Genomic DNA, 19,104 nt, shown 5'->3' with positions numbered 1-19,104 from the left:
TATCGTATTAACAGATTGTCATTTTATATTTGCAGACTATCATGACTGTTTTTTGATATATCATGTTGAAATACTTAAAAGAACAAAATACAAGGCTGATCAGATTTCTAATACAGAAAAATAGATGAAGCACATTTGGTTAGCCAGTTAGGCATTCGAAAGATTCAAAAGATTTTTCAGTTAAGCAGTTATCAAAATAACCAAATACTATCATCACTATTAAGAACCTATGTTTATACTGAGGTCACTTGCAAAACAATACACCTCCTCTCCTCTGAATGGGGCTGTACTATCAAAGACAGGGTAGCATAGTGCAGATATTTCTAAATTATTACACGCTAAGGTTCATACTGTTTAGTTTCAATGGAACCTGAAACAATTTTTTTCCGTACTGATGGCTGAATTTCATACCAGGTGACTGATGTAATTTGTTACGTCATTTCCATGTGCATCATCGCATGAAAAGTTCATTAATTAATGGCCATATTTTCAATTTTAAAGGGCAGAAGAGCAACCTTCTATCAATTATAAAATACTGGTGAATAGAAACGTACCAGTACATGTTATAAAAAAAAACAAGAGCGCCAAGAGGCTCAGTATCGCTCACCTGACCTATTGAACTAAAGATCATCAAGATTAACATTCTGACCAAGTTTCATTAAGATATGCTCATAAATGTGGCCTCTAAAGTGTTAATAGCTTTTCCTTTGATTTGACCTGGTGACCTAGTTTTTGACCCGACATGACCCAGATTCAAACTTGACCTAAATATCATCAAGATTAACATTCTGACTAAGTTTCATGAAGATAAAGTCATAAATGTGGCCTCTAGAGAGTTAACAAGCTTTTCCTTTGATTTGACCTAGTGACCTAGTTTTTGACCCCACCTGGCCCAGATCTGAACTTGACCTATAGATCATCAAGATTAACATTCTGACCAAGTTTCATTAAAATGTGGTCATAAATGTGGCCTCTACAGTGTAAACTAGCTTTTCCTTTGATTTGACCTGGTGACCTAGTTTTTGATCCTACATGACCCAGATTCAACCAGACCTTGAGATCATCAAGATTAACGTTCTGACCAAGATTCATGAAGATATAGTCATAAATCTGGCCTCTACAGTGTTAACAAGCTTTTCCTTTGATTTGACCTGGTGACCTAGTTTTTGACCCCGGATGACCCAATACCAAACTCGTCCAAGACTTTATTATGGGTAACATCCTGACCAAGTTTCATTAAGATTGGGCCAAAAATGTGACCTCTAGAGTGTTAACAAGCTTTTCCTTTGATTTGACCTGGTGACCTAGTTTTTGACCCCAGATGACCCAATATCGAACTCATCCAAGATTTTATTGAGAGTAACATTCTGACCAAATTTCATTAAGTCTGGGCCAAAAATGTGACCTCTAGAGTGTTAACAGTCAAATTGTTGACGATGGACGACTGACGGATGACAGACACAGAGCGATCACAAAAGCTCACCTTTGAGCACTTCGTGCTCAGGTGAGCTAAAAAAGACAACCTTTGAATCGAGATTGTGCATTCACTCTTTTGCAGAATAATATTCACTTCTAAAGTCACCCAAAGCCTCCAATGCAGAACTTATTAAAATTTCTCAATGTAAAGCTAAAAACCTATAGATATATATGCATGCTTTGAAGAGTTCCATACTGACAAAATCAATCCCGTGATTTATAGCAATTAAAGAACGTAACTTTAACACACTTGTCTATTTTTTGAGTGGGCTGCGAAAGTGTTGTAAAAGTCGCAGTTCATGAAAGAGTTTATACTGTGCTAAAATATCAAAATATTCGATGAACACACCCCTGTATAGTGTGTACGATAAAAGAATAATTTTGAATTACCCTTGCATATCCAAAGTTGAAGTTAATGGCCTTAGCATGTCCAATGTGTAAAATTCCATTTGGTTCTGGTGGGAATCTGGAGTACACCTGGAACAAGTAAGTAATTTGAGCCATGCCATGAGAAAACTAACATAGTTTGTTTGCAACCAGCATGGATCCAGACCAACCTGCATATCCGCACAGTCTGGTCGGGATCCATGCTGTTCGTTAACAGTTTCTCTAATTCCAACAGGCTTTGAAAGTGAACAGCATGGATCCTGACCAGACTGCGCAGATGCGCAGGCTGGTCTGGATCCATGCTGGTCTTAAACGCACTATGTTGGTTTTCTCATGGCACGGCTCATTTATAAATTTGTAGAAAATATGGTTACTATAACAGTTGGATAATTATGAGATTTTCTGTTCAGCAAAGTGGATTTTGCCAAACTTGTATCCCCTGAGGCTCAAGCGTAAAATGTTATCTGACATGCTAAATTCCATTAGGAAAAAATATATTCCAGATCAAGCTACTTCTATCATATAACCCCACCTAATTTAGCAAAAACTAGAGTTGTCACAAGAGTGACGAATTATACCCCTACAATATGGCCTTGTCACAGAACTAAGCCAATGTCAAAGCTGAACTTGCTTGACCTTTGACCTACTGACCACAAAATCAACAGAGGTCATCTGCTAGTCATGATCAACCTCCCTATGAAGTTTCATGATCCTCCGCCCAAGCGTTCTCAAGTTATTGTCCGTAAAAGGTTTAAATGACCTTTGACCTTTGGAACTCAAAATCAATATGGGTCATCTGCTTGACATGACCAACCTCCAGATTAAGTTTCCTGATCCTAGTCCCAAGCATTCTCAAGTTATTGTCCGAAAACTGTTTAAATGTTCCGGGTCACTGTTTCCTTGACCTGTGACCTACTGACCTCAAAATCATTAGGGTACATCTGCTAGTCATAACCAACCTCCCTATCAATTTTCATGATCCTAGGCCCAAGCATTCTTAAGTTATCATCCGGAAACCGTTTAAATGTTCCAAGTCACTATGACCTTGACCTTTGACCTACTGACCTCAAAGTAGAACTTGACCTGTATTTCATGAAGTTACACCTGTGTACCAAAATTTATGATCCTAGGCCCAAGCGTTCTCAATTTATCATCCGGAAACCATTTAACTGTTCCGAGTCCCTGTGACCTTGACCTTTGACCTACAGACCTCAAAGTCAAACTTGACCTGCATTTCATGATGTTACACCTGTGTACCAAAATTTATGATCCTAGGCCGAAGCGTTCTCAAGTTATCATCCGGAAACCATTTAACTGTTCTGAGTCCCTGTGACCTTGACCTTTGGCCTACAGACCTCAAAGTCAAACTTGACCTGCATTTCATGATGTTACACCTGTGTACCAAAATTTATGATCCTAGGCCAAAGCGTTCTCAAGTTATCATCCGGAAACCGTTTAACTGTTCAGGGTTACTGTGACCTTGACCTTTGACCTACTGACCCCAAATTCGAACTTGACCTGTATTTTCTGATGTTACACCTGTGTACCAAAAATTATTTTAATTGGTCAATCCTTTCTTGAGTTATCATCCGGAAACCATGCAAAACCAACGGACGGACGGACCGACCAACCGACCGCCAAGCTCACTCCTATATACCCCCCCAAACTTCGTTTTGTGGGGGTATAATTACTGTGAAATCAGATCTCATGTTGAAATTCATCAATTCATATACCCCCCAAAAAAGCCATTTTAACATGTGCCAAATTTTTTTTAATGATTTCCAAGTATAAGCTCCCTGAAAAAAAATATTCCAGGAGTCAAATATATTATTGCAAGTAGTGAAGTCACTGGCTCAAAATGGAAGATTTCCATCAATATAGACCTTATTTTTTGCAAGTTTGTATCCTATGTGCAATACAAGCTGTATGTTTAACAGTATCCAATAAGCAATCATATAATGTCACTATAATTATTTCTGTCATAAACTAGAGCTATCACTAAAGGTGGTGAATGTACCCCCTGCATGCACTGACACAGTACATTGCAATTTGACGCACACAAGATTGCATAATTATGTGGACTGTATGTATATAGACTGTATGTATACAGTATAGTAACAAAAAACAAAGTCCCATAACTATGCAGAATATTTATCTAAAAGAATGTAACATGCACCATGCACAACTAGGGTTGGTACTGATCACTTGTGTGAAGTTTCATTAAATTGTGTGCAAGGGTTTGGTAGATTAGGCACGCACAAGATTGCATATGCAGACTGTATGTACATAGTATGTTAACAAGAAACAAAGTCCCATAACTCTGCAATTTTTGTCGCTGAAAGAACCTAACATGCCCCATGCAAAACTACTGTTGTTACTGATCACTTGTGTGAAGTTTCATTAAATTGTGTCAAGGGGATGAGGAGAGATGGTGCGCACAAGATTGTGTCTATGTATATAGTATAGTAACAAAAAAACAAAGTCCCATAACTCTGCATTTTTTTTTCCTGAAAGAACCTAACATGCCCCATGCACAACTAATGTTGTTACTGATCACTTGTGTGAAGTTTTATTAAATTGTGTCAAGGGGATGAGGATGGATGGTGCGCACAAGATTGTGTCTATGTATATAGTATAGTAACAAAAAAACAAAGTCCCATAACTCTGCTTTTTTTTTTTCTAAAAGAACCTAACATGCCCCATGCACAACTACTGTTGGTACTGATCAACTGTGTGAAGTTTCATTAAATTGTGTCAAGGGGATGAGGAGAGATGGTGCGCACAAGATTGCGTTTACGGACAGACGGACAGACAGACAGCATACAGACAACCTGAAACCAGTATACCCCCCCTTACAACTTTGTTGTCGGGGGGTACAAAAAATCCAAACAGCATGAAACTAAGCATTTTATTACAGTAGGAAAATGTTTATATATACAATGACCTACCTTGCCCCCAGTAGTCTTGAGATGTTCTTGCATCAACTGCATAGTTTTATCAGTGATCACATAGCCAGGTGTCTTGTAGTTCTCACCTAAAATATTTCAAAAATTTTATTATATAGGACTGACAGTCATAAAGCTGCTTCTTTTTTTGTTGGGACACGATCACAAATCTTTAGGTCATGTAGGGACTTTCTACTTACTGGCGGTAGAGGAAGACCCCCTGGGAACTATTTCTGGCACTATTCAGCACCTTACACAAGCCTGCTTTTAAAATTGTTTTGCTTTTTCTGGATTATAAATCTTAAGGTGACTTTCGAACTTTTTGTGGTGGAGGAAGACCCCAGATGCCCCTCTGAGCATTATTTAAGGCATGGGTGGGCACATGGGTAGAACTACTGGCCTTCCATAAGTTATCTGTATGGCTTCCTCAAGTGAAAGAATTCCACAATCAAGCAAAGTTTCACCCATATCTTTAAGGGGCAAGCAATTCAAAGCCAGATGCCTTAACTACCAGCATCAGAGGCCCCAAAACAGCAGAAAACATGTTCATTTAAATGAAATGATATAACAGAAATGCACAAAACAAATAGAACAAATTCACAATAAAGCTCTTTATCACAAAAACCAACTTAGTGCTGTGTTTTAACTACCTTTTAGTTTAATAAACCTGTTTCTGGATTTTATACTAGACTAAGTGTAAAGTTGTTCCCTGCCTGTAACTGACAAGTTCCCTACATGATTGACAGGAGAAGGGGAGATAACCACAGATGAAATGTCTAAGTCACACATAATTTTGATGTAAAAAATAGCTTTGTAGGCTAGGGCATGCACAAGCTGAGTTTGGGCAGGTAAAAAATTACTGTGAACTGCCCCAGGTGAAAGTTAACAAGAGATCACAGAGCGATCTTGGCGCCCACCAATGTGCCATTTTTGAGTGTTCAAATTTCAAGACTTAATGACTAGCTCAAGGTCAAATTTCATTTCCGTACACAACACTGTGCATGTGGTCCAAATTCGCAAGCTGTAGCTTGAGAAAAGTGAAAGTAGGTCACTAGATCAATTTCAAGGACAAAGTTCTTTGTACACAAAACTATGCATGTGCATCAAGTTTGAAGGCTGTAGTTTGAGAAATTTGAAAGTAGGTCACTAGGTCAATCTTAAGGTCAAAGTTTATTTCGGTACACAAAACTATGCAAGTGGTCCAAATTTGAAGGCTGTAGCTTGAGAAATGTGAAAGTAGGTCACTAGGTCAAAATCAAGGTCAAATTACACTTCAGAACACAAATCTATGCATGTGGTCCAAATTTAAAGCTTGTACCTTCAAATATGTGAAATTAGGTCACTAGTTCAATGTCAAGGTCAAAGTTTGTTTCGGTACACAATCCTATGCATGTGGTCTAAATTTGAAGCCCGTAGCTAAAGAAATGTGAAATAGGGTTATTAGGTCAATCTTAAGGTCAAAGTTCATTTCGGTACACAAAACTATGCAAGTGGTCCAAATTTGAAGGCTGTAGCTCGAGAAATGTGAAAGTAGTTCAAAATCAAGGTCAAATTTTATTTCGGAACACAGAACTATACATGTGGTCCAAATTTGAAGCCTGTACCTTCAAAAATGTGAAAGTAGGTCATTAGGTCAATGTAAAGGTCAAAGTTTGTTTCGGTACACAAAACTATGCACGTGGTCCAAATTTGAAGGCTGTAGCTCGAGAAATGTGAAAGTAGGTCACCAGGTCAAAATCAAGGTCAAATTTCATTCAGAACACAAAACTATGCATGTGGTCCAAATTTGAAGCCTGTACCTTCAAAAATGTGAAAGTAGGTCACTAGGTCAATGTCAAGGTCAAAGTTTTTTTCAGTGCACAAAACTATGCATGTGGTCCAAATTTGAAGGCTGTAGCTACATAAATGTGGAAGTAGGTCACTAAGTCAAAATCAAGGTCAACTCATGTCAAGGTTCATCTTGCCACTCAAAACCATACATGTGGTCCAAATTTGAATGTTGTAGGTTATTGACAAGAAGATTTTCAAAGTTTTTTCCCTATATAAGTCTATGTAAGCCATGTGACCCCCGGGGCGGTGCCATATTTGACCCTAGGGGGATAATTTGAACAATCTTAGTAGTAAGACCACTAGATGATGTCACATACAAATATCAAAGCCCTAGGCCCTGTGGTTTTGAACAAGAGGTTTTTCAAAGTTTTTCCCTATACAAGTCTATATAAACCATGTGACCCCCAGGGCGGGGCCATATTAGACCCTAGGGAAATAATTTGAATCATCTTAGTAGAGGACCACTAGATGATGCTTCATATCAAATATCAAAGCCCTAGGCTCTGTGGTTTTGGACAAGAAGATTTTCAAAGTTTTTCCCTATATAAATCTATGTAAATTATAGAAATAAACAAAGGGCCATAACTCATTCAAAAATTGTTGAACCAGTCTGATTTTCAGGGGGACACAACTAGGGTACCAATACATCATTCTGACAAAGTTTGGTCAAAATCCCCCTGGTAATTTCTGAGGAGATGCGATAACGAGAAATTGTTAACGGAAGGACGGACGGACGGAATGACGGACGGACGGACGGAAGGACGACGGACCACGGACGCAGAGTGATTTGAATAGCCCACCATCTGATGATGGTGGGCTAAAAATCTATCTAGCAATATGATACTTTTCCAAAATCTCACCTATATACTATTTTTTTCTCTCAATCCATGAATTCGAATGCAAATAAACAAATAAAAAGTCCCGTTCAATTTCTCTTCTAAAGATATTAACAAATAAGAAAAATCAACAACAACACGTGTAGCGTTTGTTCATAGATAATTATTAACTTCCAACGTTTCGGCGTTAAGCCTTCCTCAGAGAAGAATAACAATAAAAACAACGGACGTGACGTCGTTAAACAACGTCGCGTAAAAAGGCGGTAAAATGTATACAAAGTTTAGATCTACATTATTTACAGTGTTAAATAAATTAAAAATAACGTTCCTTTAAACGGATTTAACAAACATACCGAGTGAATTGTCGGATAGTGTTTATACAAAATTTCCTATACTTACGTATATAAAAAACAGAAATAGGAAAAAACAACGATATACTCGGCATTTCATATCTATATGTAGATCAATACAATTAGTTGATTGGTCAATTAATATCAAATAAAACTTTAGAATTTAAACCATCTGGATAGAGCGTTTTCAGTTTATGTATCCACACTGTTTCTTTGCAGAGACGATCAATGTCATTTCTTACAACATCAATAGGCATAAAAGAAAAGTCCTTTAAGCAATGATCTCGTAAATTGAAATGTGATGCAACCATTGAGGAAAAAGTAGGGTCAGTAAAACTATTAATATCAAATCGGTGACTGTTCATGCGTTTTTTTTTTGTTTGTTTTTTTTTTCTTCTAAAGATGAAATCCACAAATCCATGTCCCCATGAAACACCTATTTTGATCAAAACCACAAATTTCATGTCCACAAAACAAAATGACTTCACAGTAACTTCTCCTGTTTTGTCTTGAAATAGACAAAATTCGTTTCCATGCAATAGAACCATCAACCTTCCACATGCAAGCTAAATGACCTGATGTACAAGAAGAAATTAACATATTGTGAAATTTACAGTTATCCACAGCACATTATTATTAATATACCTGGTTTATGGAATTTCAGGGCTTCTCCCATCACCTCTGTGAAACTCTTCACTTCTCCGTCTTGGCCTAGAACTGAGCAAAGAACGAAAAGTATTATCACTACAAACAAAAGTTGTCAGAGGACAGCAAAGCTTGACTATTCAACAGACCTTGTCAATATTGAAAGTTAAATGAATGAATACACAGGTCGAAAAATGGACATAGTTTTGTAAACAAGTAAGACAGGGCGCCTGACTTTTCTAAGTGCTTGACTCTGAATTACAGCTTTGCCAATAAAAACTTTATAAAATTTTACCAAATAATTTAAAAGGGGCATAACTCTGTCAAAATTTAAACAGAGTGATTGGGATTTTTCCTCCTGGTGTAGACTTTGATAGTAAATAACTTATTTAAGTTTCAAGTCAAAAGCTTTGATAGTAACAGAGATATTTAACTTTATCAAAAAACTTTAAACCAAAAATATTTTAAGCTAAAAAGGGGCATAACTCTGTCAAAATTCAAATCAGAGTTATGGAGATTGTTTCTCCTATTGTAGACTTTAATAGTAAATAACTGTTTTAAGTTTCAAGTCAAAACTTTTGATAGTAACAGAGATATTTTACTTATCAATCATATCTGTTAATGAATTAAAAAAATTGATCAAAATATGATCTCTATAAAACTTATAAAATCTTACTATCCCCAATTTAAAAAATAAATTAATCAAATCTTCGTATGAGAACCTTAAGGACAAAACTAATTTCTTTTTTATATAGCAAGTTTTTCAAATATAATGAAATAGAATCTACGTAACGGGTTACAATATTATAGTGAAATGAAAATGGTGTACAAAAATGTAAACAAAATTGTTTCTCTATCTTAACATGGTCTTTTCATGCAATCATTTAACTTGTAGAGATAGTATATATAAAATGATATCTTGTTTCAAATTTCAACATACTGGTGTTTAAAACAGGTATTTACTAAGCAGTGTTTAACTGAATGCTTTAGTTTACCTACAATTTTCAACAGAAGGTGATTCTTTTATCTGCTCCTTCTTCTTTGTATTCTCCTGGTCTTTGGGAGGCTTGGCACTCTATAAAATATGTAAAACACACATAATAAAACATAACTTTTTAGTAAGCTCATTTCATTTTATGCTAAAAGTTTCTTTAAATATATTTGAGTACTTTGTTTTTCTCAATCTGAGGCAAAATTTGTTAACCTACCTGTCTTTTATACACATGATTAATGATGCAATAATGTCATTCTAATCTATATGATGCAATCCTTTGGTAAGTAAAGAGATAGCTGATAATAATTTACACTCCAACCCAAAGGACAAATTTCTATCTTGTAACATTATTACATATTCTTTAATAAGCTCTTACCGAGAAGCCAATTTAATATAACATAAATCTTATCACCAGATATATAAACAGATTATAAATCTAAGTCACCAGATTTCTGACATCAATTTTTACAGCCAACAATTAGATCTATTTCTAGATTTCTGACAAAATTCTCTATTGAACACAAGGTATATTTAACTTCTATGTAACAAAGAAAATGTGCCGTAGCAATGGCAAAAATTTCAAATTTTCCAGTTTTTTTTTTCCATACAGGTACATTGTATTAATTTTTCCAGGCACAAATATTTTCCATATTCAAGATAAATGCTGCTAACATCCTTACTCTTTCCAGTCTGTTTGTACAAGAACTATTTCTACTTATTTGTATAATGGTTATATAGTAAATTATAGTTCTGAGACCAGCTGGGCAAGTCAGATATTTGATTTTGCCACCTGTGAAAACCTGGGTAAGGTAATGTTCAATAATCGTAACAGCTGATAGTAATGAAAATATTTTGACCAAGTGGTTTAACTACTATACCTTTTGCTTTGCAGGTTTCTCTAAATCTTCAGGTGTTTTTGGACCAAGTAGATCTAACACCTGTAAAAGCAGACATCTGTATTAAACAGTGAATAAGAAAAGCCTAAAATTTAATGTATTAATCATATCCCAGGCTTCACAATATAGCCGGACAGACTACCTGACATTCAGTCAGAGAAATTTTCAATTATTGTTGTTTAAACATATTTTATTTCAAACATATGTGCATACTACAATTTACAATATTGTTATCATACATGCTGAAAAAGGATTAGATCCGAAAGCTAAGCTTATAAAGGTATATGCATTGAATCGAAAAAATATCATGAAACATTAGTATCAAGTTAGGACAAAAGAATCGAGATTAGAAAATGGAAGTAAATTATTGTTTGAACTTGTCTTACCAACATATTTTTTTTTCCAAATGAAGTAGGGTTACACTTAACAGATATGACTGGATGCTTAACATTAATTGACAAGTCATTAAAACATTTGTTGAAACTTTCTGTCGAATGCAACCATTCTCAACCAATGTGAAGATAGTGTGTGGTTGTTTGTGCAAATATTTAACATTTGGTCAAGGATCTCTCAAAAAGTTATGACACGTTTAAATTTTGCCTACAGTCTGGCAGCTTTTAAGAAGCCTGCATATCCACCACCTCTCCCTACACATACTCCAGGGCTGCCTGAGAGATAAAGTTGTAGGTAAACAGCCACTACTGACCAAGAAATGACAAATACAATATAAAACTGACCATTTTAACTTTTGACCTGCTGGACCCAAGAACAACAGGGGTCATTTAGTAAATACAATTATGAACTTTGAATGTTCTGGTTCTAAGAATTCTCAAATTGTGGAAAAGTGTTTACAGCCATGAGTCCACTCACAAGGATGTGCTCTTGATCTTTGACATGAGAATCATTTAAACAATATATCATGTACTGACAATTGGCAAACATGCCATTAAAGTAGGTGGATCAAGCTGTAATAACAGATTTAATTGTATCAAAAAACCTGACACTATGATGAATAATTTTAAATTGTGTGATGAACCAATGTCAAATTAATGAGCAAGTTACAAGCATTTAAATACTTGATCAAAATGGTGGCCAATTTGTTTCCATGGCAACAGAAAACAAAATTGTGAATTTCTAAATACATATTTGACCTTCTGTAAAATAATTTCTCTTTTTCCAGCTACAATGAAAGAAATAGTCCATGTTTTATATCTTATTCTCAAGAAACATGATAATAAAAATAATTAAAAAAAAAAATTATGAAATAAATCTACACGTATTTAAAAGTTTATTTGCTAAATAAAGAATTCAGAAGTATGTAAATGACATAATAAACACATTAAAATGGCTGCCTCCATGATCAGCAATTTTCTTTTCAAAAGTTGTCCGATTTTAAAAATTCTTTCAGCATTGTGAAAGGCCTGAGGATGGCTTTCATATAAAATAAACTTATAATTAGCATTCCTTGCCCGTTAAAATATTATCTACCTGCATATCTACTTCATGCTTAATAGCCTTTCCATCAGCCCACTTCAACTTGCTTCGGGCCTCACCTGTAATATATAAAGCGGAGTAGAAGGCAACATGAAAATTTGAAGAAAACCCACAAAACTGGCTATCAAGTGCAGCTTTTACAACACCTGTACAAAGGCTGGGTACACTGTATTTAATGGTAACTGGTCGGCATGCTAAGGGGCCTTGTTTATCATTAAATTATAGTTTATCAAAATTTCATCATTTCTTATTTTTAAAAAGTACAACATTTCATGATTTCTGAAAACAAACATAACCTCAGCCTATACCTGCATAATGGATGTAGAAAGAAACTTTAACTGAACTCTAGAATACCACATTTTGCTTCAGCCTGTGGCAGCTACTGACTAAAAAATTTATACCAATATATTAACTAGCACAATTCAGTACAATACAATACAGCATGTTATCGAGACTTTAATGCCTAACTGACTTGAATTGAATTGAATTGAACTGACTTGCAAAGAGATTGATTTTTGCCTTATGAACTGTCAATTTTGTACTGTATCTTCTTATGTAACCAGAAGGGTCTAAAAATAGACTTTAAATGTCACTTCTTAACTAAATCTGAATGCTAACATTTACTGTTGCCTTTGTACAATAACAATTCTAATAAAGTAAATTACCCATGATAACCCCCATGTTATATCTGTATCTCTGAGCCTGTAGCCCAGACTTGTGTTTGGCAATCACATCTTCAACAGCAGCTTCTACCTGGTCTGGTGTTATAACCACGCCCACACCACATTCCTGTTCAAAGGTTGACCAATCAACAGGCTCCAAAGGAAAATGTTTGAAATAATCAAAAGCAGCTGAAAAAGTGATTAATTCTTGGTTATACCAGACAACTGTTTCCTGGATAATTATTTGACAAAGTACTGTTGGGCTTGACAAATCAACTTGTCATTAATATAAGGAGAATTCAGCAGCAGGCAAGGGAAATGCCTTGTACAGTGAGTGTACTTTTGACCAAAAATGTAATAAATCCAACAAGAGGACCATGATGGTCCTGAATCGACCACCTATCCCCACATGACCCAGTGTTGAACTGAGTATGACGTCGTTATTTCTATTATTTGACATAGTGACCTAGTTTTTGAGCACATGTGACCTAGATATCATCAAGATAAAAAATTCTGACCAATTTTCATGAAGATCCATTGAAAAATATGACCTCTAGAGAGGTCACAAGGTTTTTCTATTATTTGACCTAATGACCTAGTTTTTGACCGCACGTGACCCAGTTTCGAACTAAACCTAGATATCACCAAGGTGAACATTCTGACCAATTTTCATGAAGATCTCTTGAAAAATATGGCCTCTAAAGAGGTCACAAGGTTTTTCTATTTTTAGATCTACTGACCTAGTTATTGACCGCACGTGACCCAGTTTCGAACCTGACCTAGATATCATCAAGGTGAACATTCTGACCAATTTTCATAAAGATCCCATGAAAAATATGGCCTCTAGAGTGGTCACAAATTTTTTTCTATTTTCAGACCTCTGATCTAGTTTTTGATCGCACGTGACCCAGTTTCGAACTTGACCTAGATATCATCAAGGTGAACATTCTGACCAATTTTCATGAAGATCTCTTGAAAAATATGGCCTCTAAAGAGGTCACAAGGTTTTTCTATTTTTAGATCTACTGACCTAGTTATTGACCGCACGTGACCCAGTTTCGAACCTGACCTAGATATCATCAAAGTGAATATTCAGACCAATTTTCATAAAGATCACATGAAAAATATGGCCTCTAGAGAGGTCACAATTTTTTTTCTATTTTCAGACCTCTGACCTAGTTTTTGACCGCACGTTACCCAGTTTCAAACCTGACCTAGATATCATCAAGGTGAACATTCTGACCAATTTTTATGAAGATCCTTTGAGAAATATGGCCTCTAGAGAGGTCACAAGGTCTTTCTATTTTTAGACCTACTGACCTAGTTTTTGACCCCACGTGACCCAGTTTCGATCTTGACCTAGATATCATCAAGGTGAACATTCTGACCAATATTCATGAAGATCTCTTGAAAAATATGGCCTCTAGAGAGGTCACAAGGTTTTTCTATTTTTAGATCTACTGACCTAGTTTTTGACCGCACGTGACCCAGTTTCGAACTTGACCTAGATATCATCAAGATGAACATTCTGACCAACTTTCATAAAGATCCCATGAAAAATGTGACCTCTAGAGATGTCACAAGCAAAAGTTTACACACGGTCGCACGGACGCACGCACGGACGGACGACGGACAACGGACGCTGAGCGATCACAAAAGCTCACCTTGTCACTTCGTGACAGGTGAGCTAATAAAAACAGACTTGCAGTGAAACCGGAGCATTTCAACAACAGAAAATGGAACTTGATTTAGTGTTTGTAACCAAAACATTTATATTAAAAAATTATTCATTCAATGAACGCTGAACAGTCAGAACATTTCAGCAATGAAGTTGATATATTTGTCAATCTAAAATCTGTCATGTTCGGCTAATATATGGTTTATGCAGATTAAAATCAATGGAATTGCTGGAAATTATTTTTTAAATATAGAAGTGTAACAATTTATTCTATCAAGTTCATTTTACTACATACAGATGATATCTAACAATTTCAGATGTCAATTATAACTAATATAAGTGTAATACTAATGTATTTTTCTGAAAGCAAAACGCTGCAGGTCGAGTGAAAACTTTTAGCAGCTTATCCTTCAGGATCTTTCAGTATGACTTGCTTTCAAAGAATTTGTAAAGCCCTGCACAATACCAGAAAAAAAAATAGAAAAAATATTTTGATTAAATTTATGTCAAAACTTAATGAACACAGTATACAAAGTGCTTCACTTTTGAATGATACAGGATAACAATTTAAGAATAACAAGAGGGCCATGAAGGCCCTGTATCGCTTAGGACTGGGAAGATTACTCGGTTAATCGGATCCGATTCGATTACTAGATGAAACCGGTTTCAATTTTGCAAAACCGCTAATCGCTCTCAAACAAAAAAATATCTCAAATCGTACTTTATCTTTATACATTTCTTTGACTAGCACATAAACCCGCAGTATATTTCCACTAAAACAAAATGGACATAGTCAGTAGTCAATAACATGCCTGTCATGATATGTTTAAATAAAATACACCAAGATATGACTTATTAATTTTTACACTGCTTACAAATGATAAAGTCAGCAAGTTCCTAATGTAATCAGCTGCTGGAAGTACCTTGATACAGTCATCAGGAAAGAAAGCAGCATTTTCAATATGGCTGCCAATTAACCGGTTCGGTTCGGTTCGATTTCATACAAATGATTAACCGGTTTCAAAATTTTGAAATCGTCCCAGCCCTAGTATCGCTCACTTGACCTACTGACGTAAAGATCATAAAGATTAACATTTTGACCAAGTTTCATTAAGATATGGTCATAAATGTGGCCTCTAGAGTGTTAACTAGTTTTTCCTTTAATTTGACCTAGTGACCTAGTTTTTGACCCCACATGATCCAGATTCGAACAAGATCATCAAGATTTACATTCTGACCAAGTTTCATGAAGATACAGTATTAATGTGGCTTCTAGATTGTTAACAAGCTTTACTTTTGATTTCACCTGATGACCTAGTTTTTGACACTACCTGACCCAGATTGGAACTTAACCTTAAGATCATTAAGATTAACATTGAATGATTCTGACCAAGTTTCATTAAGTCTTATTAATAAGATATGTTCATAAATGTGGTCTCTAGAGTGTTCACTTGCTTTTCCTTTGATTTGACCTGGTGACCTAGCTTTTGACCCCACATGACCCAGATTCCAACTTAGCCTAGAGATCATCAAGATTAACATTCTGACCAAGTTTCATGAAGATACAGACATAAATTTGACCTCTTGATTGTTTAAAAGCTTTACCTTTGATTTGACCTGGTGACCTAGTTTTTGACCCCACATGACCCAGATTGAAACTTAACTTACAGATCTTCAAGATTTACATTCTGACCGAGTTTCATGAAGGTAGTCATAAATGTGGCTTCTAGGTTGTTAACAAGCTTTACTTTTGATTTCACCTGGTGACCTAGTTTTTCACCCAACCTGACTCAGATTGGAACTTAACCTTAAGATCATTAAGATTAACATTCTGACCAAGTTTCATAAAGATATGGTCATAAATGTGGTCTCTAGAGTGTTCACTAGCTTTTCCTTTGATTTGACCTGGTGACCTAGTTTTTGACCCCACATGACCCAGATTCCAACGTGGCCTAAAGATCATCAAGATTAACATTCTGACCAAGTTTCATGAAGATACAGACAAAATTTGACCTCTAGATTGTTTACAAACTTTTCCTTTGATTTGACCTGGTGACCTAGTTTTTGACCCCACTTGACCCAGATTCGAACTTGACGTAAAGATCATCATGGTAAACATTCTGACCAAGTTTCATGAAGATACAGTCATAAATGTGGCCTCTAAAGTGTTAACAAGCCTTTCCTTTGATTTGACCTGGTGACCTAGTTTTTGACCCCACATGACCCAGATTCCAACGTGGCCTAAAGATCATCAAGATTAACATTCTGACCAAGTTTCATGAAGATACAGACAAAATTTGACCTCTAGATTGTTTACAAACTTTTCCTTTGATTTGACCTGGTGACCTAGTTTTTGACCCCACTTGACCCAGATTCGAACTTGATGTAAAGGTCATCATGGTAAACATTCTGACCAAGTTTCATGAAGATACAGACATAAATGTGGCATCTAAAGTGTTAACAAGCCTTTCCTTTGATTTGACCTGGTGACCTAGTTTTTGACCCCACCTGATCCAGATTTAAACTTGATCTAGCAATCATCAAGATTAACATTCTGACCAAGTTTCGTTAAGATACAGTCATAAATGTAGCTTACAGAGTGTTAACTAGCTTTTCCTTTGATTTCACCTTTGATGTCTGATGGCCTCGAGACTGTTAACAAGCTTTTCCTTTGATTTGACCTGGTGACCTAGATTTTGACCCTGCATGACCCAGATTTGAACTTGACCTAAAGATCATCAAGATTAACATTCTGACCAAGTTTAATGAAGATATAGTCATAAATGTGGCCTCTAGAGTGTTAACAAGCTTTTCCTTTGATTTGACCTAGTGACCTAGTTTTTTATCCCACCTGACCTGGATTTGAACATGAATTATAGATCATCAAGATTAACATTCTGACTTAGTTTCATTAAGAAATGGTCATACATGTGGCCTCTACAGTGTTAACTAGCTTTTCCTTTTATCTGACCAAGTGACCTGGTTTTTGACCCTACATGACCCAGATTCAAACTGGACCTGAGATCATCAACCTGAGATCATCAAGATTAACATTCTGACCAGGTTTCATAAAGATACAGTCATAAATGTGGCCTCTACAGTGTTAACAAGCTTTTCCTTTGATTTGACCTGGTGACCTAGTTTTTGATCCCAGATGACCCAATATCGAACTCGTCCAAGATTTTATTGAGGTTAACATTCTGACAAAGTTTCATTAAGATTGGGCAAAAATTGTGACCTCTAGAGTGTTAACAAGCTTTTCCTTTGATTTGACCTGGTGACCTAGTTTTTGATCTCAGATGACCCAATATCGAATTGGTCCAAGATTTTATTGAGGGTAACATTCTGACCAAGTTTCATTAAGATTAGGCAAAAATTGTGACCTCTAGAGTGTTAACAAGCTTTTCCTTTGATTTGACCTGGTGACCTAGTTTTTGATCTCAGATGACCCAATATCAAATTCGTCCAAGATTTTATTGAGGGTAACATTCTGACCAAGTTTTATTAAGATTGGGCAAAAATTGTGACCTCTAGAGTGTTAACAGTCAAATTGTTGACGACGACGGATGGACGACGGACGCAGGGCGATCAAAACAGCTCACCGTTGAGCACTTCGTGCTCAGGTGAGCTAATAAACACCACTATGTTGGTCTACTATAAGTTTGGTTGGGATATGACAAGAAGTTGGAGGGAAATATTTGTTAAAACCGGGGAGAGGGGACAAACATACTTTTGGGCAAGGGGAATCCGGGGACTAAATTTGGTTTCCAAAAACTGCCTGAAGAAAAAACACAGTATCTCTTCTAGAATCAGGTGATAAATGAAGATAATTATGAAGATCATGAAGATGAAGATGGCAATGAGGACATTATGACAAAATTCTAAGACTTTAAAATGTTAAATGTGTGTACCATTTAACTGGTTTTCTGAAGTTATCTTTTTGGCTGCAATATATCCCACAATATGGTTCTGGTATTTACGAGCCTTCAATTTGGTTGCCACATGATAAAGAAGTTTACCAACATCCTTATCCGTCTTCAAGTCTGTTGACACTTTCCCTACCTGTAAATATAGAATGAGATATCTATTACAGAATAATTACTGTACAGAAATATAATTGCCTTGCATTTAAAATGTAGCAGATGTTACTAACCGTTATCATACTTCTTAGTAATGGTAAGTGAATTTGACCTGTGCTCGGCTGATAACCATATTTTTGTCCATGTTTTCATACCGTTGAGTTGTGCCGCATTTCTATCTACGCACTTGTTTTCTGATAGATATTTCACGAATGGAACGGGCTAGAAACTTGAGGTCAGTCACATTTTAACTAAATACAAACGTGAAATAGTGATCGATAGTTTGTGTAGTTTCTGGAGAATTTCCATCGCTTGCAGGCTTGAATCTCGAGATTCTGGCCTTCAGTAGACATAGGTATCTTTTGATAGTCATACACGGCAACTGAATGATGAAGGCGGATGCGAAAGAGGCACTACATCTGTAGAAGATAACGGTTCTCTGCTGACTGGGAAACAGGCTGCAAATAAGTTTGCTGAAAACTACAAGAAAGTGAGCAACATCACAGTCAACAGAGGATGGCAAAGAGAAGTTAGAAGGGAGGAAAGAGAGAGAAGATCCTAAAAGTCCAAGGAAGAAGTGATGAAAGCAAGCCTTACACTTTCTTCTTTTCATCAACGATCTGGTGGCTGAACTTCCAAGAGGAGTCAAAGCTGCTCTCTACGTGGATGATTTGGTGCTTTGGTGCTCAGAGGAATATGCAACAACTGCTAAGTACAGGACGCAAGAAGCCACAGACAGGCTTACAGTCTGGGCAGAAAAATGGTGTGTTCAGGTGTTACACTGAGAGGTCCTGCACAACCCTGTTTTCACTGCCACCAAAGCAGACAGATG

General features: G+C 36.2%; 1 protein-coding gene across 2 annotated transcripts in view; it reads right to left on the bottom strand.

Moving 5' to 3' along the window:
• Positions 1-19,104, bottom strand: part of LOC123530014 (glutamine--tRNA ligase-like) — a 56,422-nt gene that overhangs the window by 22,523 nt on the left and 14,795 nt on the right. For both annotated transcript variants that reach the window (XM_045310697.2, XM_053522403.1), the window contains exons 2-9: positions 18,105-18,255; positions 12,519-12,704; positions 11,848-11,912; positions 10,342-10,401; positions 9,469-9,544; positions 8,470-8,541; positions 4,812-4,897; positions 1,867-1,953 (exon numbers count right to left, since the gene is read on the bottom strand). In XM_045310697.2, coding sequence (XP_045166632.2) covers positions 1,867-1,953; positions 4,812-4,897; positions 8,470-8,541; positions 9,469-9,544; positions 10,342-10,401; positions 11,848-11,912; positions 12,519-12,704; positions 18,105-18,255 — 783 coding nt within the window. The remainder of the gene's footprint in view (positions 1-1,866; positions 1,954-4,811; positions 4,898-8,469; positions 8,542-9,468; positions 9,545-10,341; positions 10,402-11,847; positions 11,913-12,518; positions 12,705-18,104; positions 18,256-19,104) is intronic.

Source organism: Mercenaria mercenaria, chromosome 13, assembly GCF_021730395.1.
Source record: "Mercenaria mercenaria strain notata chromosome 13, MADL_Memer_1, whole genome shotgun sequence".
NCBI lineage: Eukaryota > Metazoa > Mollusca > Bivalvia > Venerida > Veneridae > Mercenaria > Mercenaria mercenaria.
This window is presented reverse-complemented; position numbering and strand designations above follow the sequence as displayed.